At 31.6% G+C, this 26,415-nt stretch overlaps 4 protein-coding genes across 5 annotated transcripts in view; 2 read left to right on the top strand and 2 right to left on the bottom strand.

The window, feature by feature from the left end:
• LOC148273917 (putative inorganic phosphate cotransporter) overlaps positions 1-1,373 on the bottom strand; it is a 33,135-nt gene extending 31,762 nt beyond the window's left edge. Inside the window, exon 1 of the mRNA XM_088237974.1 lies at positions 1,171-1,373. Within this exon, the coding sequence (XP_088094100.1) occupies positions 1,171-1,225 (55 nt within the window). The 5' untranslated portion in view covers positions 1,226-1,373. The remainder of the gene's footprint in view (positions 1-1,170) is intronic.
• An 8,845-nt stretch (positions 1,374-10,218) lies between these two features.
• Lamtor4 (Late endosomal/lysosomal adaptor, MAPK and MTOR activator 4) lies at positions 10,219-13,438 on the top strand. The gene is made up of 2 exons (XM_088237920.1): positions 10,219-10,499; positions 10,951-13,438. Exons 1-2 carry the CDS (start codon positions 10,366-10,368, stop codon positions 11,114-11,116), a joined length of 300 nt encoding a protein of 99 aa, XP_088094046.1. The 5' UTR covers positions 10,219-10,365; the 3' UTR covers positions 11,117-13,438.
• Positions 11,147-13,438, top strand: LOC148273915 (man(5)GlcNAc(2)-PP-dolichol translocation protein RFT1). The gene has a single exon (XM_088237917.1). It carries the CDS (start codon positions 11,147-11,149, stop codon positions 12,797-12,799), a length of 1,653 nt encoding a protein of 550 aa, XP_088094043.1. The 3' UTR covers positions 12,800-13,438.
• A 337-nt stretch (positions 13,439-13,775) lies between these two features.
• Slbp (Stem-loop binding protein) lies at positions 13,776-25,054 on the bottom strand. 2 transcript variants are annotated; one of them, XM_088237918.1, is made up of 6 exons: positions 24,703-25,005; positions 20,851-21,205; positions 18,904-19,084; positions 16,790-16,967; positions 15,668-15,805; positions 13,776-14,509 (listed from the first exon to the last, which is right to left on the bottom strand). In XM_088237918.1, exons 2-6 carry the CDS (start codon positions 21,133-21,135, stop codon positions 14,365-14,367), a joined length of 927 nt encoding a protein of 308 aa, XP_088094044.1. In that variant the 5' UTR covers positions 21,136-21,205; positions 24,703-25,005; the 3' UTR covers positions 13,776-14,364. The 2 variants fall into 2 exon arrangements, with proteins under 2 accessions (XP_088094044.1, XP_088094045.1); XM_088237919.1 differs by lacking the exon at positions 20,851-21,205 and having other exon boundaries at positions 24,703-25,054.
• Between the last annotated feature and the right edge of the window lie 1,361 nt (positions 25,055-26,415).

Raw genomic sequence — 26,415 nt, 5'->3', positions numbered from 1 at the left:
GATGCAGAATGCACTTTCCGGAATACGCTTCACTTCAGTCCAAGGCATCAAAAATTCGCTTTAATTCCGTCCTTTGATTTGAATTCGTTCTTTGATTCAAAAGATGACCAGTATTTTTGGGATGGCTGAAAGATGGGGAAATGTTGTAACTTTCGATGGGCAATGCTTTTGATAGCAGAATTGTACAAGTTTTTATTTAATAAACGCTTAATTTTTTTTTTTAAATTCCATTTTTTAAGTTAAAGACCAATACATTTTTTAATATTATGAATTTCAGCCTCAGATACCCCTTTTTAATTTAAACTCTTTATAGAGTGACATAACCTGAAATAATAATAAAAAAATATATTTACCTTTATCGGGTCAACTGACACAACCAGAAATGAAATTCTATGTTTTTATAAATTATAAAAATATAAATATTTAATCTATAAATGCCACACAAGTTCAACGTGTCATCTACGTAAATGACATAAATCAAAATAATCGAGTTTTAAACTCTAGCAATAGGCAGTTGAAGTGAATCAAAACAACAAATGTTACACTAGAACCATTTGTCCGTTGATTTTTGAAGCCACGCTTTTAATGATTCATAGAGGAATACATGTATTTTCTGATCTCCTACATAAAGATGATTCGAAAACACCGATTTTTGAGTTGTCACTTTAGGAATACATCTGCGACATCTCAGATGTAGGTAGTATGGGAATAACGTGTCAGCGACGTTTATATATAAATTGTTTTTAAAAAAATCCCGAACATTGGCCTAAAGATCCTTCCTTGTAAAGGTAAAAAATGGTACAAGGTATTGCGCAAAATCTTGTGCCATTTTATTTGCTGATTTGCACAGGGGAGATTCCTAAATTGAATGCATATGCGTTATGCACAATGCGAATAAATAGCATGGGTATATTTTCGGCGCCATGACAGACAACGGACAGTTTCACAGTTTACAAAACAAGTTCTCTTGTGACGACGCTACTACTTACAACGAACAATATATTACTCTTTAATGGTGATCTTGGTTAAAATATTTGTTGAAAAATCTAACGCGTTTTAATTTTTCTGAATTTGACTGCACACTATTCATTAGGTCAAATTTTGCACAAGAACTTGTTTAATTTTTTGTCCATGTAAGTATTAATATTGTTATTAAAATAATGTAATTACTTTTAATATTTTTTTCTTCAACCGCGTGTCCATTTAAACTTTCTGTGTCTTTCATTTTGACTTTATTTTTAATTCAATATTCTAACACTTAACCAAAAATCGTGCACATAAATGTTTACTTTATTTTTACAGTCCACACTTGATTGTACTTAATGTAAAACTGGAAAATGCCACATTTTGATGCGCATCATATCATCTTAATTTTATCACCTCAATTAAACAAGTTTCCGTAAGTATACACTAAATAAATAATACGATAAGTAGCGAGAACCAGTGACGGTAACTAAAATAACACTTTGTAAACCAATCATATTTGAATGAATAAAAATTATTTATTTTTAAATAATGATGGAGGAATTTTGGAACTCTGGAATATGCTGGATTTTAAAACAAAAAAATATTATCATAACCATGACAAGAATAATTATACGAATGAAAAAAATGCTAATACCACAATGAATCTTGTTTTGTTCATTAAAACCCAAGGGGTATTTACAAACAAAAATAAAATACATGCTAGCATACTTAAAAATAAAACTCAAACATACAGAAAAAAAAAGTGAAATTTGTGAAAAAAGTTAGAAATTTAGAAAACATTAGATAAGATAAAATAAAAAAGTTTTACAAAGTTTTTTTTTAATTTTTTATTCATTCATACAAATACAAACACATAACAAACAAATACAATAATAACAGTAATAATAATAGTATCCCACTCTAACTCTCTGAGGCTAAGGGCCCTGTATTGAGTTGGGATACAACATAATGGAATGTAAAAGCACATACATAATTAAATAATATTACATAAACATACATGTATTTCAAAGGGCATCTGGGTAACACGCTTAATAGTATATTAATTTATTCAATAGCTCGCAGCAGTCTCCTGCAATAGTCTCTTTCCTTAGCCAGAATCCAAAGTAAGAAAAAAAAATAATGAAGGTAAACAAAAAAAACCGTTAGCATATAAATAAAAAATGCAAAGATATAAGTATACGAACGAGCACGAGAATATAACTTATAGCAAGGAAGATAGAAACACCGTTGTGTGGCCCGTGTTTGTGTGAACGAAAATAAAACAAAAAATGACATTCTTTCAATCAGTCGGTTATTGGCAGTTAGCGGGAGAGTACGCTAGTTATAGAACCAGCGTATTTTTTCATTTATTTTGCTAAAACCCGCCTGAATAGTAATATAATTTTTATTCATTAAAAAAATTATTTAACAGTATTTAACTGTTTAATTTTAATTTCTACCTAATGTGTTATATCATTTTTAGGTTTAATTTTTGTTCCTAATCTTGGGTAAAAAGAAATTAATGTTTTTAAAAATAATAATTTATCCAAATATGTTTATATTATAAGCTTTGTAAAAGGCAATTTTGCCGTATATGTATTTTTATTTTATTACCTGTAATTTTTTTTTCAAATGTCTGAACTTCAGAATATTATGTGTTTTTCTCGAGGTAACATAATGTTATATCACCGCGTGTAAAGGAGTTTTGTAACACAGCCTTTTAAGGGTTAAGGTGAAAGGATTCGTACCAATTTATTATTTATTTATTTATTAATTACATTATACATACATTTGTTAAGGACAGAGACACAGTTTATTGCGACACAATCAGGAACGACCCATATCTGTGAACTTGCTCCGACTCGCTAGAAAATCCGTGTTGAGTCGGGGCACTTGTAATGCATTCATAACCATACATTCATTATGTAGGAGTATAGACATTGTACAAGAATTGAGTAATCGGAATTTCGTTTGAAATTGCTCCTGCAATTCCTAGGCGGGTTGCTAACTTTTTCTGCATGCCACCATCTTTAGTTATGTGAACTTCCAAATAAATTTGTATTTAGTGTTTTTAATTTTTCATAATTTTCAAATTTAATAAAAAGAACTTTTTAAATTCAACAATCTTTAATCTAATAACCGTTGTATGTAATTTTATTTGGTTTTATTTTTTTTTTATTCGAAAACATACAGTCATACATAATAAGTATTAAAAATTATTAAAGTATAAATCATATAAATTAACGTGGAGTCTATAAATTAACAGATATACAGACCTTAAGAGTATAGGGATATTATAAATTAACCTAGAACTTAATTTAAAACATTAAAATATTTTGAACAAAGGGGGATCTAAGAAAATAAAAACATAAAATTATCATTTTATCGGCAGAAAACCATTTTATCGATACATACATAAGCATGATGGCTTACGGGCTTGCTTGCCTACTTTGACATTTTTCTTTCCTGAGACAGTATAATAAAAAATAGCTGGGTTCAGTGGTTTTTCCGGCAATTTTTCAAGGATATTTGTGTCGGAATTTCCATTTATAACTCTTCAGTCTACAAGATAAAGTCCGATGATAAAACAATTTTACAACATATTTGTACAAACATAGCTAGATGTAACATAAAAATGGTGCTAATTAATAAATCATGATTATTATGGACTGATTTTAAATAACTGTTACTCATTGATAAGTATACTAACTCAGGTTAAGAAAGGTTCCCACACCTGTTTATGTCTGGCTGATTCAGACATTTAGTTTTGATTCATTAGCCCTAAACGATGTTTTTCACTTACAATTCGAGGTTTTTTGTAAAGGCGATTATTTATACATTCCAGGTACTGCGATTCCTTCTTACGGTTGGACCAGTAAACTCTTAGCTGCCCCGCTCTACTTCACCAGAAAGACAAGAGCCTCTGGCAATGTCTAAGAAGCTTCAGTAATACGATTCTCCAAGTCGCTACAGGGTGGATCTACTCACCCCTGTTCACGCAGCGGCAACGGATGTTGAGACCGCCATGAACACATCATTTATGTAAAAGTACTTTTATCTCGTCGTTTTAGTTCGTTTTTGTCCAACAGACCAAAACACAAATCTCCAGAAATAGAGCTTTAAAGCTTTTTTTACAAAATAGGCATAAATAATAACCACAACTTGAGACAAAATTCGTTAAGAAAAACCTTAAACTATTTTATTTATTTTTTTATTTTGTAAATTAAAAAAGAAGGCTTTCTCAGAACTCCTGTACACTTAACTCAATTTTGTTAAAAATGGTATGTTGGACAAAACGAACTAAAGTGACGATCTGTTGACTTTTGTGAATTAAAACAGCTGAAACCTTTATCATGTTGGTGAGATTCATACAGCAGAACCATTTCACTTACTAGGACGTTGCAACAAATGAATATTTAATAAACCCCAAGGAAGGAAATTCAGCCTGTCTATAAACATTTGGACATACACAAATCATTGTTCGTTAAAATAACTGGTATAAACAACAACAACAAACCATCACACCGTTTCCCCGTAGGGGTAGGCAGAGAGGATAGATATCCATATGACTCCATCTTTGCATACATACCTCGCCTCCTCTACATTCAAACATCTTCTTATGCACGCACGCCGATTATTCCTACTTTTGACATGTCCATCTTTGAGTATTTAATGGACTTGATCTCGCCATGTCTTTCTCGGTCTTCCTCGTTTTCTGCATCCATCAACATTCGCATCGCTGTCCATTTGCTCTACATACGTTTTGTGACCTAGAAATACTATTATTTATTTTGTCTTTATGTATTTGAAGCAATCAATTATTTTTATACAACAATTGCAGGTTTTTTTTGCTGCTAGCAAAAATCACGGCATCTGGTTTAAAAAGAAGCATAAAAACTGAATAATTGTTTTCAGGCGTTGCCTGGTTCAGCCGGATGAATATCACCCACATGATAAAGGTTTCAGCTTTTACTTCACAAAAGGCAGAATAATTCAGAATGTTATAATTTTATACGAAATTTCAAATAAAAATAAACTGAAAATCTACTCTGCACTATGAAAAGAGGAGTGTGAGAAGGAAAGAAGGAAAAAATAAAAACTCAAATCTTTAGAAGGTGACATTTTTTTTTTTTTTTTTTTTTTTTTTTTTTAAAAAGAAATATTTGCGTTCTTATGATTTACCCAAATATTTAATTTTGAGGGCCATTCTCAACGAGTTGTAAATAACTCACTATTAGAAAATGGAATCAAGTTGGGGTAGAGTGGGATTCGAACCACGGACCTTTGGTCTGTGAGTCCGAGACACTAGCCACGGACCACAACCCGACATTTCAATCTTGATTTAAATGTTAATAAATAAGGGAATTATCTCCACAAACGATTTTTTTTCTTTACAACAGTCTAAAATAAATCATTCAGACTACAAATTATGTTATGGGCTGTGTGATAGTAGGCTCTGGAGGTTGCACGGCGTCCATCGTGAACCCCCTGATAAATATACAAGAATAATACTTAGGGCCTATTTCACCGCCTCTGAGTAAACTCTTGATTAGATCTACTCGTCGAGTAAAACAAATAATCTGTTTCACCACCGCCAAGTAGCTCTATTGGGCGAGTAAGCTCCTGAGTAAACTACTCATAGCTATTTCCTATGATTAACTGCTAATCATAACCTAGAGAAAGAATAAAATGGCGGCAAAACAATTTGACAGCCAGCGAAAAGGGTTTGTATTTCGATTTGTTAGTTTGGAAAGTGTGTGTTTTTATAAATTATGGATTTAATAGAGCTTGTGGACGATTTTTATGAACAGGAAATGGTTGAAATTAGGAGAAAAAAGGTTTATAGTCCTAGAGAAAATTACTTTGAGACGTTAGATGAAGTCGACTCAGGTCAAGATTTCGTTTGACAAAACAGGCTGTCAATGAAATTCATAGTTCGATTGAACATCAAATTCGTTCCAGAAGCACTCGGTTTGTAGATTTTGTTTACATAATTATGTAATATTAACTATTAGGACTCTAGGGACCATAATAATACGAGTTATCATTTTAGGAATAAAGCTGTGCCAGCAATTATCAAGTTCCTGTTGACATGCTTCGACGTGATGCTTCGATGTTCCCCTTCTTTCCCATCTGAGACATTGTTCCAATTTATGAAGGTACTGGACATTCGACATTTTTTTTAAAAAGAATCATTGACACTTTTCTGGTCATGCGGTTACAAGAGGAGATCCCAGCAGAATGCTCGTACGAGGTTTTCCTGCAATTTGAATTATTAAATACCAAAAACACGTGGTTTATTTGTTTTTTTTTGTTTGTATAAAAAAACCGTACAAATACGGTAAGAGATGAACCCTGAATAAGAAGAGAATTTTAACAGTAGTCCAGACATTCACAAGTCTTATGACCTGTCATTGGTTTGTTTGAGTAATCACTTTACACACCATATAACATTCGCCATTCTGCTTATATTTGAGCATTCATATATCTTTCATTATTATATATGTACATGTTCTTTTAACAAAATTTTAACGCATGTCAATACCTAGGTGTATATACTTAGGTATGTACCTTGAGTAGGTAAAATCTTTTTTTAAATTTTTTTTTTTCAAAATTTTATACACATACCTTATAAAAAACATTTTGAAAGTCTTCGTATGAATGTGTACATTTTATTTCATAAATAAAACCATAGTGAAAACATTCGTTCGGATTTTAAAATTCTTACAAAAACCCTACTTTTCAATATACATATGTAGGTAGTCAGTAAAAGTACATTATTCCACGTATCTGAAACCGATTTAAAAACCGTCTGTCTTCTTATCGGTTTCACTCAAACATGTCAATAAACGAGTTATTATTTTTTAATTTTCGATTTCGCGTATGGAGATTTTAATTGAATTTACATAACTCTACAAGTAGTAAAAGTATCACTGCTCCTTTGACGCTGTGTTTGGCAAATTATATGGGGGGCCTTTGTCAGATATTGTCATTTATTCTCATGACCATATGGTAGCAAAAACTGGTAGCAAAAACTGTATTTACTTGTATCACAATAGCCTATGTCCATTATAATAATTTTATTAATTTAATACCGCCAAATTAAGTTATTATTATCATGATATCCAAATTTCCTAGCTCCGACGCCCTTCATATACGAGTAAGTCACCAAAAAATTGGTGATTATAAAATTATAAAATAAATGGGTATGCCCATACTTATAGTGCATACAAACGTTGCAGTAGAGAGAACAGAAGTGCATTTTTAAATATGAAGACAAACATGTATTTTACACAAAAGTAGGAAAAAATAAAAATGAATTAAGAAGAGCAAGAAAAATACAAAAATAATCATCTTTACATATCAGTAAAAAATACATGGGTATACATAATAATACATACATATATTGCAATGGGGAGAACAGAAGTGCATTTTTTCGTATAAGTTTTATTAAAAGAATATTAAAATTAGAAGAAATTTAAAAAAATATAATTTAGAATACAGATATAAGTCAATAAACGGTAAACAATTGAAATCAAAATAATATTTGAAGATAGTTAATCGATACACTGCCTTTTAAAATTCAAAAATGTTGTATTAAATATATCTATATCATTTGCATATTCATTTGCAAACGCATGTATTATCTTTACTGGCGAGTGTGCACTGTAGTTTGTTGTAGATACATTTATTTAGAAGAGTTTATTTAACCCGGCCCGGAACTCACAAATTAATTAATTGTAACAGTTGGGAACAGTCAAATATTGAATTAAAAATTTTAAAATAAAAATAACAAATCATTTAACTTTCTTCTATTTTCCAATGTTTGAACATTTAAATATTTATTTTAGTATGAATAATTAATATGTATAAATGTGTAATATGAATAATAAATATGTTCACGTTATGAATAATTAATATTTTATTACGTATATACAACAACAACAACAAACCATCACGCCGTTTCCCCGTAGGGGTAGGCAGAGAGGATAGAACGCCATAACACTCTATCTTGGCATACAGACCTCGCTTCCTCTACATTCATACATCTTCTTATGCACGCACGCCGATTATTCCTACTTTTGACATGTCCATATTCAAGTATTTGATGGACTTGATCGTGCCATGTCTTTCTCGGTCTTACTCGTTTTCTGCATCCATCAACATTTGCATCGTAGATCCTTTTAGTCGTTCTTTCGCTGTCCATTCGCTCTACATGTCCAAACCAACGCAGCACCCCTTTCTTAATTCTGTCAATAATGCATGTCTCAGCCTTACACACTTCACGGACTTCGTACTATACTACGTATATTGTATACTTAAATATTGGAGATACCAATGACTGTCATAAAATGCAGGGGGACCTCACTAAACTGTCAGTGTATTGTAAAAATAATAAACTATCCCATAACCCTGAAAAATACCTAAAAATAACATTCAAAAGAAAGACCAGGGCTGGTATTCCGAACGCGTTTACAGCGCGCTATAATCCGTATTTAGTACGTAAAAACGCGCTATACCGCGCTATAATTTCGTTTGGAATACTAGCCCAGTAGTGCTGTCGATTTCAATTACAAATTAAATAATACGAAAAATTGACTTTTAATAGTCACATCACTAAAAAATCTTTTAGAACACTAGGATTTACGAGTATATTACGCACAGGCAAATCATTTCAAAATACAAGCACTCATAAAATAAAAAATTCTTATGTTCGTAGATTACTTGAATTTTCTTCCCCTGCTTGGTCTCCTTTTTATAAAATTCATTCCTGCAATATTGAAAGAATTCAAAAAATGTTTACAAAAAACTTAAACCGTATACTGCATCTCAATATCACAGATTATCGCCAAGCGTGCATTTTTCGTAATTTTGAACTCTGGCTGATAGATAAACCACGGCTGATATAGTGTTACTCACCAACATAATATCTGATAAAATAGATTCCCTTTAATTGGTTGGAATTGGATATGGTTACCCGCATTCATTTTCAGGTACCACAGAGACAAACGCGTTATACAAAACTTTTCCACATACCTAAATGCAGAACAAATTGTACAAAAAACGCTACGATTAGCCGTGTTATAGATACTCATAACAGGAAATTTAACGACATCGATATATTTACAAAAATATTCAATTTATCAAAACTGCCATAGGTGATAAATTGTCTTTGTCCGTATTTTCCTCTCCGTTCCTCTCTATCCCTGAATAAATATAAGTTTCATAGTGAGAAGATCTTTTAACCTAATTATGTACCCCCGTACTGCGGGCCAACTGTTTGTGAAACCTGATTTTTAGCATTCGAATCGTTTCTATCAAACTTACATGTTATTCTTATTTATATATTATGTAGGTGTATATTATATGTATTTGTATGTTCGTTTTAAACCAAAGTACGCGTATTTTCATACCTACCTTGTTTTATTGTTGATATTACATCGTATTCACTGCATTTTGTAGTTACCTACTGTATTATATGGGACTCGTTGCACAGTATTCATTCAATGTGTGTACATTAAATTTTAAAATAAAATGCTTTTTTTTCAGAATAATGTTTTGAAATTTACCATACTTTTAAAAAATATAATTACAACATAACTAAAATATTAAAATATCATGGCTAATTACAAAAAGGTTTCGAAAGTATGTAGGTATACGTTTTTTTTAATTTTTAATAATCAAACTTCTTACTAAACTCTTTCTGTACCCTATTCAATATAATTACATGTTTTCAATTATTATTTTTTTTACTTACGCACCCACACACGCACCCTTTCCCTCGTTCATTCACTCATACATATGCACACTCTCCCTCATTCGTTTACACATACACACATTCACATACTTACATACACATGAATACAAACGTCAAACACATATAATTACGTAAACTCTTTTCTTATATATTATGTTTTATTAGATTTACAGAGTAGTTTTCAAGTGGCTCTAATATTGTTAACATATTTCTACTCATTTTTTTTATGTAATAGCTATAAAAATCCCAAATAAAATAAAATAAATAAATTACTAATAATAAAATTAATGAGAATACATTAATATTTAGTTGGTATAAACGATTATTTTTATAAATTTCTGATAAATTTTGGAATGTTTTGAAATTTAAAACTGTCGGGTGCGAGAGAAAAATAAAATCATGTAAAAATTATTTATTAAAATCTACTGTTTATACGTCACATTCTTTATATATGGAAGCACTGAAATAAAACCAAATTACATTTTTGAATCACCATGGCAATACTAGACAGTGACGTTTGGTGAATGACAGGAAAATTCTATGCTGTTTTTGTTTAGCTGGTGGTTTATTTTTATTTATAAGTGTAAATGTGTCGTTCGCGGACTGACAAATAGAAGCTTAAGTTTTTTTGCGTCGTAATAATGGAGAAGATTACAGATCAAGTTGGATATTTAGTATTGACTGAAGACGGAGCTGTCATCGAGTCGGGAGGCGAGCTAGAAAATGACGAACGCGTAGCCAACATCATCATAGGACTTGTCACGCTGTCGAACAGGCGAGTTATCATCAATGTAGTTCATAATATTTTTATCCTTTATAATAATAATATTTGTAGCAACGTGTCTAAGTTGTTTATCTATTAAGACACGTTTAAAATTCGGCGAATAATAAAAAGATAAACTATGGTAGGAATACTTAACGCAAAGATTTATTACAAATATACGAATTTGGCACGATGATTTCATTTTATTTAATGGGCTGTATAAAATCAAGTATTTAGTATCAGCTTGATTGTACCTTATTCTCATGTATCACGAGTATTACTCAATGAATATATTAGGTATTTTATATGGGCATATTATGTAAACACTTAAAAAAAAAATTACCAATAATTGTGAGAAATATGTTTTCCTAAATACCTACTGTTAGCAATAATCATGATTTGTGTATCAACATTCTTTATTTTCAACTAAAAATAGCTCAATTTTATATTTTGTGTTTTTCAGAGTCGACCGAGTCGCCTTTCCCTCTAATGAGACCTTCAAGAAGATATCCATCACATACGATGACCACTGCTTTATTATTTGCATGTCCAATAAAAAAATACACATTGTGAAAAAAATGATAAATAGCCCAATAGACCAAGGTGACAGTGTCGCAGTAAATGCGTAATTATATAAGTTTGTTAAATAATTAAGTGAAATGGCTCGCAATTTGCTGCGCAGCAGCGTTGAAAACGCATCATTTAACATAGTGTTCCAAGTGTTATTCAGATGTTTAACTTTTATTATAAATGCGTGGGTTCTCCGGCACGTCGGTCATGCTGTCATCGGGATCATGAACGTGAGGCTGCTGTTGCTAGAAAGTTCCATCCTGTTCCTGAGTCGGGAACCGTTCCTCCGTGCGTGCCTCGGCCACAAGGACGGGCCTTCGTGGCCGCAAGTCATCAACCAGATGTGGCTGTGTGTTCCCGTCAGTGTAGTCTTCTCCCTCCTATTCGGTTACATTTGGTTATTTGTGTTATCACTTGGACACCCAGAATACGAAACACAGTACACCTTTGGATGCTGGAGTGTGGCACTCTCGTGCATCATAGAACTGGCGTCGGCCAGTATAGCGTTGGTAGCCCAAATATTTTGTTTTGTCAAATTAAGGATAGCGCTCGATTCTTTTCATTTATTAATTAGAACGTTAACATTTTTATCAATATTAATCTACGATACGAACAAAGCTCTGATCGCGTTTTCTGTGGCGCAAGTTTTCAGCGCTATTACAGTCACTGTCAGTTACTACGTATTTTTTCATTGGTATATAAAAAATATGAACCTTTATAAAAGCGCAGAAGCGAGCGAAAAGAAACATATAAAATATAATTCCTACTTCGAGCACATGGACGACTTTCCTTTTACTTCACTCCGGGACTTTCTTCCCAATTTCAAGCAATTAAACAATTTATTAGATAAGAAACTTTGCACCCTTACCCTCAGCTTTTCCAAACAAGGGTTTGTCAAGCAATTACTGACTGAAGGTGAAAAATATGTTATGTCAATCAGTCCGGTATTATCATTTAGCGAACAAGCAATGTATGATGTGGTAAATAATCTAGGGAGTTTAGCGGCGCGCTTTATTTTTAGACCTATAGAGGACAGTGGGTACTTTTATTTCACTCAAATGATTGACAGAAATGTGGATATAAAAAAACAAGACAATAAAAAGGTATCTGAATCTTGCGCAGTGCTGTCCCAACTATGCAAGGTCGTCACGTCGATCGGTCTAATAGTGTTAGTCTTCGGCCAGAGCTACGCTCAAACCTTGCTCCTATTATACGGAGGAGAAAGTTTTGTAGGTACTGGCTTGCCTGTGTTGTTAATGAGATGCCACTGTTTGGCTATTATACTTTTGGCAATCAATGGAGTGACGGAATGTTACAGTTTTGCCACTATGACGAGTGACCAACTCGATCGGTATAATTATCTAATGGTTTTCTTCTCTATTAGTTTTTTGGTTCTGTCATACATACTCACTAATTTACTGGGCCCAGTAGGTTTTATTTTATCCAATTGCATCAACATGCTAGCTCGGATATTGCACAGCATCTATTATATTCAGAACCAGTTTAAACTTACGCAGCATAAACCGCTAGATGGTCTTTGGGTTGGTAAGATATTTGGAGGAGCGCTAGTAGTGGCTGCTATTGCGTGCAAGACCTCAGAGGTGAGACTATCACCACATTCCCAATTCTTCCACATATTATTTGGCGGAGTAGTATTATCAACAGTACTCTGCGCTTGGGCATATGAAAATAGACCATTATTGGAATTGTTGTATAAGAAATACCGTACAAAACAGAACTAAAACATTTTAATTGAGAAGTACATACTACAAATGGCTAACACTTTCTCAACATACGTAGCAATCCATTCAACGGAGCAAATGGGTAACCGTAACTAACAACTGGATGTGAGATTAAGCTACTAATCTCAAAGTATAACATGGCACCTTATATCCACGTATAAATAATGCACTCGATGAAAATGAGTAACATACGTAATTATTGTTTCCATGTCGCTGTGGATTTCTTTTGATATCATTGTTAATTTATATAGGTATGTAGTATGTTCAAAATTGACCAACAGTCTGTCAATTGATTGAAGTAAGAAAATAGTTTTGTTTTTTAAAACTACAGATTATTATCACAAAGTAATAATAGTATTTCTTTGAAAAATCGAGGGGCCAATTTAACAAAATTTGCACAGTTTTTATCCTCTTGTAAACCTAGTCTACGTTTATAAAGCCTAAAACAAAGTATTTGCAAGAGTTGCCAGAGTATTTTCATGCAAGTACATATTTTAACTGCTCGTGATTATTGTGAAGAAATGTTCTAAAAAACCGGGGTCAATATGTAAGCTAATTAAAAAAATCACACACTTCTGTATTTCATAATTTCGTTACTTATAATTTCTAAATTGTAATAAAATTATTTAAGCTATCAAAGTTGGTTTTATTTTCAGTGGTTTAAAATATGATTTTAAAATAGGATGCATATTTGAATGTTTCTGTTATTCTGATCAATTGAATTGGATTCTAATCTCCTCTTTTTAACTTCTATATGGACATCCCTAGAGATTCCTTGCACTATTGAAATGCACACTTGGGATGACAAAAACCATAATATAAATATATGGCGGCCTCCTCGGTGTAGTTGTCAAGACGCTTGACTCACAGTGAGAACACAAAAATTAAATGCAATTTTTCTCAAGCCTGGGTGTTTGACGTAATTCACCACTGTTATTGGGCCTGTTGTGGTGCAAAAATGAATAAAAAACTATTATTACTGAAAAGTATATATTTTAACAAGATAAATAATGATAAGAACATGCGCAATGTGGTTATTTTTAAAGGAATTATTTTACTAATAAATCATTTGTGTAAATAACTTCACAATCATTACAAATCAGCAACCAATGGATAAAGCCACTAGGCATGAGACCCAGGATTCAATATTGGACTCGATCAACTTAAAATATTTATTTTGCATTTTACACAGCTTTAAACCATTCTTTGCATAATTACAAACAAGATAACACTGAAAATAATAACACCATCTGCATCATTAGATGTTGGAAAAATAATAAATAAAAAAATCATTACAACGTGTTTCGCTTAACATATTAAGATTTCTGCATGATACATAATATAACAATAGAATGCATCCTTATTGAAGTTACGTGTATCAGACTTTACAAAATACAATATTTGTGTAGTTTGTATTTTAAATATTACCACACAGCCAAAGTTCAACTGCCAAAGGGTACTAAAATTACTAGAGTTTTGGCTATATAATCCTATTATATATTTAAAAAATAAATGTTTCTATAAAAACAAACATCAAAGGTTTTGGAATACAACTTAGGATAATATTAGGATTCTCTATTTTCCTCAATTTCAGGATCATCAAATTTATGAAGGGATTTTCTCCAAATTGTAATAAGGGCATCCCACGAACGTCTGCTGTATTTCAAATTCTTGTTTGGGGTTTTCGGATGCTCGCGCGTCCGTTCGTTTCTGGAAACAAAATGGTAGATGAGAAGATTGTGTATATAATAAAACCATGAAACAACTAATGGAGAAGACTTTCATTTATAATATTTACACTATGCGTTGCAATTTAATAAAAGTACTAATTAAACCATAATAGCTTCACAGTTTTACACAAGTTACACAACTTTACAGTCAAAAACTTGTATTATTTTATAAGTTTATATAATTTCATAAATGACAACATGTATATCGTGAGGTAATTTCAAAATCAGAATTTTTTAGTTAATCACTAAAACAGATCTTTGTATCTTCCTCCATGAATGCTACAATTAGACAAGTCGTGATGCATTTAAAAAATATGATTATTTGAATGTTTATAATTAATTACCCCACGGTATAATTATGTATCCCCGTACTGCGGGCCAACTGTTTGTGACACCTGATTTTTATAATCCGAATCATTTCTATTAAACTTATATGTTATTCTTATTTATATATTATGTAGGTGCATATAATATGCATTTGTGTGTTCGTTTTGAATAAACGTTCGCGTATTGTCAAACCTTATTTTATTGTTGTCATTATTTCGTATTTACTGCATTTTGTGGTTACCTACTGTATTGTATAGGACTTGTCGCACATTATTCATTCGATGTGTATCAGTTAAATTTAAAAAATAAAATGCTTTTTTTTTTCAGAATACGGTTTTGAAATTTAACATACTTAAAAAAAAAAAAAAACTATTTATATCATTTCGTCATTTGAATTTTAACAAAAAGGTTTTTACCTTTTTCTAAGCTATTTATTGTACCATTTGTAATACAATTTACAAGTTTTAAGCAAATATATTATTTTCATACTTACGCACCCATACACACGCACCCTCTCCCTCATTCATTCCCACACGCACATGTATCCTCTCCTTCATTCATTCACGCATACACACATTCACATACACATGAATACAAACGTCACACAAATACAATTACTAAACTTCTTTTCTTATATATTATGTGTCATTATATTTACAGTGGATTTTTTTAATTGGCTTTAGTATTGTTAAGATTTTTCTAATTATTTTGTTTATGTAATAGCTGTAAAAATCCCAAATAAAATAAAAAATAAAATAAATAAAACATATGCATGTAAATATCAACCAAAATATTCTAGGAAATAACATACTTTGGTACTAGATGCAGATAATTATCATATCCAATGGTATTTTTCCCAAAGTCTATCTGCTTTTGTCTTCTCTGAAGTGTTGGTGCATCGGTCTCATATTCTACAGCTGTAGAACTATTGCTACCTCCAGAATACTTCCTGAAAACAATTATATTTTATTCGAAAGAAAATTTTCTGCTCTACAAGATACTGTGTTTGCTTTTACGTTACATTTACTATTTTATTTTATTACAAGCCTTGAGAATGAAATGTAAAGTAAATGAATGTGAGCATTTACGACACCCCTTCTGCTTGCATTCAATCAAGATAATAAAGAAGAAAACAAATAAGGATAGTACATTATTGACTCACAACATAAATTCGGTTTTGATTTTCATTTATTTCCACTCTACTTTTAGAAGTACTGATTGTTTTTCAGAGTAATCAACGAAATAAATACCAATATTCACGTTATTTGTAATTTGCATAAACCGAAAGAATCGTTATATATCGGAATTAACAATGAGTATAAAAATTATATTCATCTTTTTTGGAATTCCCTACTCTTTTACTTACTAAGCGTTTAATATTAAAGTCATCTATTTCCAGCAATAGGGAGATAGCGGGTTTTGGAAATAGACGGCTCATATGAGTGACAGTAAATAATCTTAAGTTACGATTTTTTAAAGTATTTGGTCATGTTATATTTTTTAATAAAATCAGGGTACAATAAATAATAAACAATTTAATTTCTTTCAAATCCTGAATTGATTTTCATATACGGAAATTATCATCCATTGCTTATTTTTTAGTTTCCTTTTTTTCCACGGTACTTTGTGGAAATCATTCACCTTGTAAAAAGAAATTCCGGTGGATTTTTATAGAGAATATGTTTTTATGATATCAAGTTATAAATGCAGTGGGCATTCTCATAAATTTGCTGACTAACAAAAATAATAAAATGCCTTCCTTGATACGGCAAGTAACCAAATATCAAATGTATTATCTTGTTTGTTAACAATTAATATATATTGAATGTTCTTATGTTTAAGAACATTCAATATATATTAAGAAACTCCTGATTTGCATATTTATTTTTCTCTCTCGAAGCACTTTTGATTACAAGAATGAAAATATATCCACCTGAACTTTTTATTATCATGTGCGTTAAACCTATTTTGACTGCTACTATCGTCGTCATCATCGGAATTATCATGAGATCCATAAAAATTTCCAGTTCTTTTGACATTCCTCTCATCCTCCATACTGTTCGATCTTGCATTTTCATCTCTGAATGGCTTCAATGGAGACTTAACATATTCTGAAAAGAAAAAACAATATCTTTAAGTCTGAAATTGAAATGAAGGTGGGGAAAATATTTTTTTCAAAGCTCTACAAGGTTTCTCTATACATAAAATTAATAAAATGTGCCCACGCATAGTCCATGGCTGCATACCATTTGTTTGTTTACTTTTGTGTAAAAAATCATTTATAAATGTACTTTGAATGCATATATATTATGTAAACAAAGAAAACAAGTTATAAATAAATAAATGCTAATTCCAAAACTACAGAACAAGTATAAGTTTAAATAAATCGCTTTACAGCGGTTTGTAACTTATTTTAACATAAAATTAAGCTGTTTAATAAACACATCTTTTTTTAATAAACAGGATCATAATATGAAATATAAACAAATATTTTACATTACAAAAATAATATAAAACCACGTAATTCAATACAAAAAATCATGTACCTAAAAATAGAACCATTAAAAAAAAAAATTTTGGTGGGTACGTGAATAAATAAAACTGAAATATTTGAATATAAGCTAAAAGGCTAAGAGTCGATGATAAATCATGTTTAATGATCAAATCTTGGGAGTAATTACTAAAACTAAATAACTTCAATGTTGTCATTTTTTAGTTACTCGCTAAAAACACATACATATTATTTGTATCTTCCTCCATGAATGCTATAAATCAGTGGTTCCCAAACTCTTTTGACCCACAGACCCCTTTTCATGGTTAAAACTTGCCCACGGACCCTGAGTGAAAAACTACATAATTGCATAATAGAAAAATCACAAATTTAACTTTGATGTCTTGAATGGTAAATGGTGACATGAAAATAAAATATAAATAAAACATTTTGTTGAAGAAGTATTTATTTATTTAACTTTTTGTACATAATGTTATTTGTACATTGGTGGGCTTATTGCCAAATGGCAATTTCTTCCGACCAACCAATAAAATAATAGTTGTATTTTTATAATTCAAGTTACAGAACATATTCAAAAGAAAATAAAGAATTAAAAGCTAAAGATATATAAAAATAGAAATAAACGTATTTGTTTATAAATGACCTTAAATCAAAACTATTACTCAATAGAAAAAAGGAAAAAAAGAAAAGGAGGAGAGATTAAGGAAGAGAAAGGAGATATTTCTTCAGACGTGATTTAAACAGAGATAATGTAGCAACATCTTTGATGGTGGATGGGAGATGATTCCACAGTCGAGCCGCATGGAAACTATACGAGTTAGAAATTATTTAATATTTACTGAAATTATAACTTTTGTTTTAAAATATTAAAAAAAAATATTACTTGGAAGAACCTGATGGGATGTTATGAGTGTATTTATGTCCGGCTTTATGTTTGTGAGTAGCAACCACAAATCCCCACGAGCACTAATTTCTAGTTGGTTTTTTTTTAGTGACGAGGCTCATTGAAAAATCTTTTTAATTCAGTAAATAACATTTCACCTTTAGTATCGGTTTCCAAACATTTAGCAAATAACATTTCTTGGAATTTTTTTTTTCTTTTTTAAATCTCATAAGCTGAAAGTAAAGCTTCGTTTCCTGGTAATGTTGACTAGTCAAGCTGTATAGAGAATTCAGATGTTATTCAGTAGTCACATTAAGAGTTCTATACACTGAGCATATTATTCTTATTTTATATTAAATCTTGCGTGGACCCCCTGAATTGTTCAGGTAACCCCAAATCAATTTTAATTTTCCATGGACCCCCTGAATGATCCCGGAGACCCCCTGGGGATCCACTTTGGGAAGCACTGCTATAAATAGACAAGTTGTGATTAATTTTCATCATATTATGATGATTTGAATGCGTGACTCATCTATTTGCAGCATTCATGGAGCAGGATAAAAAAATGTTTTTATTAGTGGAATGCTGATTTTAAAGTTAACTAGATGTAATAATTACCCCGCAAAATACAGGTCCCTTTTTATTATATTACCTGCTGGAATTGCAGTTTCATTTTCATTGTTAGCATCTTCCGTCGTATCAAGAGTATCCGAATATTTTACACATTTTCTTCCATGATTATCGTCTTGATCCCTGGAGTTTTCTACAGCCATGGCCGCTGCTTGCGCTGCTGCCTGAAGCCGGGCATTTTGTCGGCGAGTAAATAAAGTATCCTGGAAAAGTTTATCTTCGTTGTTTAAGTTCTATTAAACTTCGTATGTCTAATCTAAGATTTAGTTTTTATAATAATTATTTAAAGCAAACTCTTTGATTTTGTCATTATAATCACTTCAATATCTTATTTATTTATTTATTTTATTTATAAATTTATTGCAAAAAAATATGTACATACTTAAAAACAGGGAATCTATATAAAACCAATTAATGTAAAATGAAAACGGAGTGTTCTCTGTTTATGATAGTCTCCATCTAACATGGCACAGCCTGTTCTAAGATGGAGATTTTTTATCTACTGAATGTTCTTTGAACTGCACGGATTCTCATTACATCTTGTTTTCCTGTTTAGAAATTTGCATAATATAGTGTGTTGTGTACGTAATTGGTGCTATGTGAGGTTTATATATATTTTTAAATCATTATCATATATTGTATTAACATGGCACTGTGTGCACAACAATAAATTTAAAAACAAACTTTGACAACAGAACAGGTTTTACTATATGAGTTTTTATAGGAGATTCAGATAAAAATATTGAGTGTCTCTTCCCTTAAATTTTATTTAGTAAAGCTTAAAAGTCCACAACAATTAAAAATATTTCTCATTTTATAGTTTACTTTATGGCACTTTAAAAAATGTTTTGTGTACCTACATATATGCTTGCACGTTTATAAATACATGGATTTTGTTTTAATGTTAAAAGATGAATAAAATAAATGTAATAGGTCATTTGTACCAAATATAAATTTATAATTAAATGCCAAAGCAGGATTTATTACAATACATCATCTATATACGAGTACATGGATTAATTATTTTTCATACTTCAGATACTGCAAAAGAACATTTTAGTGGTTTCTGTTGACAAATCACAACTTCTTATTCAGCAGTTCGATAAAACAATTTGGGGATCAATAAATTAATGATTTCGCAATCTTCATTCATATTAAATTGAAGTGATACTAGTGATGAGACTGAAAAATGTTTTAGTGCTTTTCCTGTTACGTCGACATACAGAAGGGAGCACGGTTGCAAAATATCAAACCTATAATCCCAAACCCAAATCCTTTAAAATTGTCCAGGTCTAAACCGCATGTTTTAAAAAATATATGTTAAAATAAATATGTCTATATTTATGTTTTTCCTTTTTTTTAAAAAATGTTATTACTATTTTATTTTTACATCTGAGCATGTTTTTCATTCTTTATTTCAATTCTTAATTTTTAATTACTCTTACAAATTTTCTTCATCTTTCATATTATTTCCATTTGTCACTACAAACTACAAACTTTAAAATATCTTTTTTTCACTTAAATTTTAATTTTTAAACAACTTTCATTTATGTTTTTCTTTTTCCTTCTCTTTTTTATACTTTAATTAACATTACATATAATTGCTTTATAATATGGAAACTTCACTGGTCCATTAGAATTAAGTCTAATTGTGTAAAATATTAAACTTTGTAACTGTACTGTATGTTTCCTGAATAAAAGAAAATAAAAAAATAAATAAAAAATATAAAAAAATATGTATTTGGGTGTGTCTACACTTGATCCAACTGCCTGCTGACGCATTTCATAGTTAAATGACGACCATGAGGATGTTAAGATGGTATGAAGATGGTATGAAGATGAAACAAGGATTGTATTGAACATCAGGTTGTGTGACAACATATCTTCTTTAAATGTGGCGGTTCTTGCAATAAAATCCGTAAAATTTTAAATATTTCTCTTTTATATCTTGTATTTAACTCTTACGTACCCTTTTAGAATAAGAAACACCTGGTGAAATTATAGGGCGGGTCCTTTCAGGACTATCAGAGATAAGAATGACTTCGTTTGGTTTGTTCAGTTGACCTTCTAGCTGGCTCATTCTAGTCGCCATTGAATTGACTACCCACAGGAGTTCTGAGGTTTTTGCCAATATTCTGGACATTTGAATGGTCGAGAAATGATTGAAAGGATTTCGGACATCACCGTGGATAGCTTCGATTATATTTTCTACTTCTGATACATAATCTTCGATGTTAATAACGCTATTATCCATTTTATAAGTTTGCACTTTTCAAAACAGTGGTAATAGTTTTTTTTTCTATTCCTTACTGGTGTCTGGATCTCTGTAATTTCATTTTTTTTTTAAATATGCTTTTTTTTATTTTATACAAGTAATATATATTATATATAGATACATTTCTGTAATTATTACCTTAATTATATACATTTAAAAAAAAGTTACCAGACTTATTAAGTATTAAAAAGTAAAACTGATTTTATAAACCATGTATAATTTAAAAAAACAACAAATTAACTTTTATGTATTTTCTAAACAATTTACTTTTTACAGACACAAGTTGTTTAAATGACAGTAACTTAAACGTCATTCTTTCTTTAATAAGAAAGCGTGCATTTTATACATCTAAATATAATTTGTGATCAAAGGTTTTTATATAATATCATTATAATTTAAAATGTAGGAATTTCACCAGAAAATATCAATTCTTTAATTTGACAAAATCGGGTAAATTGTTTAATATATTCGTGATTTACTTTGAATATAAGAAAAGAAATCTAAGACAATATTAAAATTAAAATTATGTAGGATAAAAACACCATAAAAATACAAAGTACTAAATTTTTTTCAGGAGTAAGGAACGACCAATAAACGCACTGAATTAAAAATGGACTTAGTCATTGCAAAACAAGGATGGTCAAGAATGGGGAAAAAAATCCAGAATGCGTAAGCATCTAATACATATATTCATCAGTACGTATTTTTTATTTTTTTTACATTTTTTTTGCACTACAACAGGCCAGGAGGCCTAATTACAGTGATGAATTACATCACAGAGCACCCAGGCTTGAGAAAAATCACATTTTAATTTTTTGTATTCTCACCGGGAATCGAACCCGGAACCTTCCGTGCGTGAGTCAAGCGTCTTGACCACTACATATTGAGACAGTATACTTAACTTTGTTACTATCTACTGAGGTATTACGAAGCTAGCTTTATCGACATATCTTTACATGTTTACGGAAAGATATGGAATCGATAAAAAAAAATTGAATGGTAATATTTATTTTTTACCGTGACAACATTTCTTACCAAGTGCCATTGGACCTCATATCATCTCATATGTCGAATGATCTTATGCATGTGCTGTAACTTATTCAAATCTCAATCACAGATGGTGCTGTTTCAACTGTCAAATTTTAATCCGCCGTCAATGCCAAATGAAAGTTAACTGCCGCTTCATAACGATTTAAAATACAAATAAATTGCAACAAAGGCAGCAAAGTCTCGCTTTCACATGACTTTTTCATTTTCAGTGCATATTTAAATGTAATGCGGGGCACAGGGACCCTCGAGAGCTATAAATGATTTTTCCGTAAAACTCGAAGATAGAGGGTCGATAGTGTATCTTCATAATCGCTCGAGAGAATTTATCTTCGACCAAACCGTCATAGTGAAGAAATGGCTTTCGTATATTCTAATGTAATCGGTAAAAGTTTGGCAACAACACAGTTATTACCAAGTCCAATAAAAATGGTAAAAATCCAAATTTTTCATATATTCTTTTACACCGCAGAAACATGGACCCAGAGAGAAAGAGACCGAAGAAAGATAGATGCTTTTGAAATGTGGTGCTGGCGTAGAATGCTGCGGATACCATGGACACCCAACAGGACTACTGTCTCTATAATTCGAGAACTGGGTATTGAACAGCGTCTTTCTTCCACTGTACAAATCCGTGTTCTCGGGTACTTCGGCCACGTTATGAGACGAAGAGACAATATTTAAATATTAGTGGTACAAGGAGGAGAAGACGGAACTCGATCTGGCAGATGGGGAGACTTGGTAACAGAAGCGAACGCTGTCCCTTTTCAGGAGGCCTCCTGAAGCGCTGAAGATAGAAGTGGATGGAGGCAGATCGTATGATCGAAGTGACCACGACTGCTCTACCAAGAGCAAATGACTAAGAAGTTGAATTTCATCAGAAATTTTATGTCTACTTTTCTGGAAATCGAACCCAGGAGCTGATAGACAAATGCCCTAACCATTCGACCACAAGGCGGAGTTTTATTGTCTATGTGTACTAAAGACTAGTGGTTATTAAAAGGACTTATATTTCTTGTAATTACCATATTATTTATTATAAACGTTAAACATGTGGGATTTCTATCCTTCATTTTAAAGTTATATGAAACTCAGATATTTGAAATTGGAACAAGTTTGACACGAAAGGGTTCAAACCATTTAACCTAGCCGAACGGCAAAGGGGGATTCGAATCCCACACAGACCGATTTGCCCTATATTTTTTGTAATCGTGAAAATAATAAAAAAAAGCCTTTTCCTGTCTTTATTTTGAAATGTTTAGACAGTTGTTTTTTATTTAAATATCAAAGCAAAAAAACATTAGTATTCGGCAAACCAACAAAAATGTATAAAATACAAGAATAAGTAAAATATGTGAAACATGAATAAATTATTGCAAGGTCATAAACACTTCCAGCGTTTTATTCTTCTGACATATACAAGTAGGCACTGGGGTCGTTTGGTCCCCCCGTTCGGATCATGTGTAATTTTTGGATGCTTAGTGAGGGAAAGAAATATGACTCAAGAACAAACAGCTATTGGACTAAAAAAACATCTAAGGGCTTCCTAGACCAAACAGCTACTTTACTAAAAAAAACATCTAAGGGGTTTCTACAGAATATTAGATAGTTATTAAGATAATTTGGTTTTAAGTGTATTTTTAGATCTCAAGGCACCAACTAAATTCAACTGAAACAATCTTTGCAGCAGGAACAGATACATAATTTACAGATACAGATTATTAGATACAAAGAAACAAGTAAAAAAAATGCTTATTTATAAAGCTTCCTGTATAATGATTACAAATAAGACCCCTTTTTTTAAAAAAAAGGTATAACTCGCTAAGCCTCTGTTTTAGAGGTTTGTTAGCAGTAGGCATGGGTAACTCGAGATTATTTTATGAACTGCAGGTCAGCTCGCAGCTCAAGTACTTGAGCTGGAAGCTTGTACCGGCTCGCAGATTAGCTCAAATTATTTTACGCAACTGTCGCCAGCTCAGACGTGAAACGGCTACGGCCGTGAGCCGAATGATACGGATTGCACCATTCGGCTCGAATAAATACATAATTACCGCTAACGCGCAGGCTCAGCTGACCTGAAGCGTGGCGTATATGTACGATTCGAACAAAACTCACAATGAACCCCTGTGAGCTATGAGCCGCCTATTAGAAATACGAGCTGCAGCAACAGCTCGAAGCATTCGAACCGTCTTTTTGAACAGGTTCAAAATTGAGTTACCCGTGCCTAGTCAGCAGGTACGAAAGAAAGTATATGGAATGAGTTATGAATTATACACCACAACACCCAGGCCAATTGGGAAAACAATATATGTTGGACTTTGGCGACGCCAGTTTCATACTTGGCCATTGAACCAACTGAGCCACGACGCCTGATTTTTGATTGTTTGATCTATTCTACATGATTACGGAAATAAAAATAACACCATATTTTGAGGTTACAAGACCACTATGTAAGTAAAAAATAAAAGAAGTTAACGTATCTTAGGGGAAATTGATTACCTGTGGATGTCTGGAGCTTGCCATATTTGAGGTATTGTTCAGGAACAAACACGGAAGAGTACAAGATCAATCTAGTAACCTCCCAAGATTCTGGAATGAATGCCAGATGAAAGTCTTCTCACCTGCAGACTGAGAGCACTAATTATAAATTTACACTATACAGTTTTGAAAAAACAATATAAAAGCAAGGTGTATTTAAAAATCAATGCAATTGAGAGCGTTAAAGGCGCAACATTTCGTTTTAATAAACGCAGTTTCGTCGAAACGAGTAACTGTCGCCAAACGTCACCTAAAGAGCGCCAAAATAAATATACGAAAAAGCAGTAAAAAAAGTAACGTTTCTTTATCATAGATAAATATAAATATGGCGCTTATAGAGATGGAAAACAACAAGGTAGGTACCTACCTACAAAAAAGTGAGTTTTTCATAAAAGTTGTTCAAAGAATGAACCATAATTATTATTGTATATGATGTTACTACATTTTTAGTAAAATAAGAAACATTAGAAGTGGGGACTTAAATATTACTCAATTATTTACCGACTATCTAAACACACATCATTATCCACCTAAGTATTTAATCATTATGATATGTATTTCCATTTTTCATTTCACTATGTAAATGAATAGATTCATACTACTTTTACTAGCGTAATACAAATATTTATACTCGTATATATCAGATAAACTAAAATTGTACAATGTCTTCCTTGGCATGGGTTTTCCCAGTGTTAATTCAATGATATAATGTATTTGTCACTTGTGTTTACTGTTTTCTATAATTCAAACGCCCCGCTATACTTTTGTGAAAACTTTACCCCTGTGTTAAAATTCTCAAAGAACCCTTTTAATCACCATCTATAGTTTATTCCTCCTTCTTCACAAAGTCATACAATCACTAAGCTGTCTATGTCCCTCGACCATGAGATCATATCCCATAATCTATCAAGAACGCTTGAATGGAAACATTGAATCACAATCGTAGGCGCCGTGGTGCAGTTGGTTAGCCGGCCATTTGTGAAACTGACGTCCCGGTTTCGATTCCGCAAGAAAAAAAATCCAAGAAAGATTTTTTTAATTGGTCCAGGTGTTGTGGTATATTTTATATTACTTTCTTCCATATCCTCTCTATCCCGCCTGCTGACAAGTCTCGAAATAGAAGGTTAGCTATTCCTTAAATATTAAAATCTGAAGAAACGTTATTTTCTCTTTCTCAAACACTGCTCTCTTTCTCTCTTTTTATTCATATTCACTATTTATGAATTTGATCAATGAAAAATTATTTTACAACTACTATATTTTGTTTTTATAATTTTAATTTACAAAGATACTGACGTATTTTTAACAAATGTTTTTTTTTAAGGAACAACCCGCTAAGCCTCTATTTTAGAGGCTTTTCAGCAGGTATGAAAGGGAGGATATGGAAAGGAGTTTATGAATATACACCACAACATACAGACCAATTGCGAAAATAATATTTTTTTAATTTTTCCTGACGCGAATCGAACCCGCGACCCCAGTTTCACAGTTGGCCATCAAACCAACTTCTAATTTCCAACGTCTAACGTTGGTTGGGAAAAAATACCTTGGCGATTCATAAGTCAGCAAATGTGCAAAAACATTTGTACAAAAACATAAATTAATAAAAATGTATTTTTAAATTTTTCGTATAGATTTAATTATTCAATTTGATCCGACTGCTGGGTTTAGAAT

This window comes from Micrasema longulum, unplaced genomic scaffold (assembly GCF_059751315.1).
Source record: "Micrasema longulum isolate JH-2025_06_02 unplaced genomic scaffold, ASM5975131v1 h1tg001805l, whole genome shotgun sequence".
Taxonomy (NCBI): Eukaryota; Metazoa; Arthropoda; class Insecta; order Trichoptera; family Brachycentridae; genus Micrasema; species Micrasema longulum.
The sequence above is the reverse complement of the archived record's forward strand: the minus strand, read 5'-3'. Positions and strand labels throughout refer to the sequence as shown.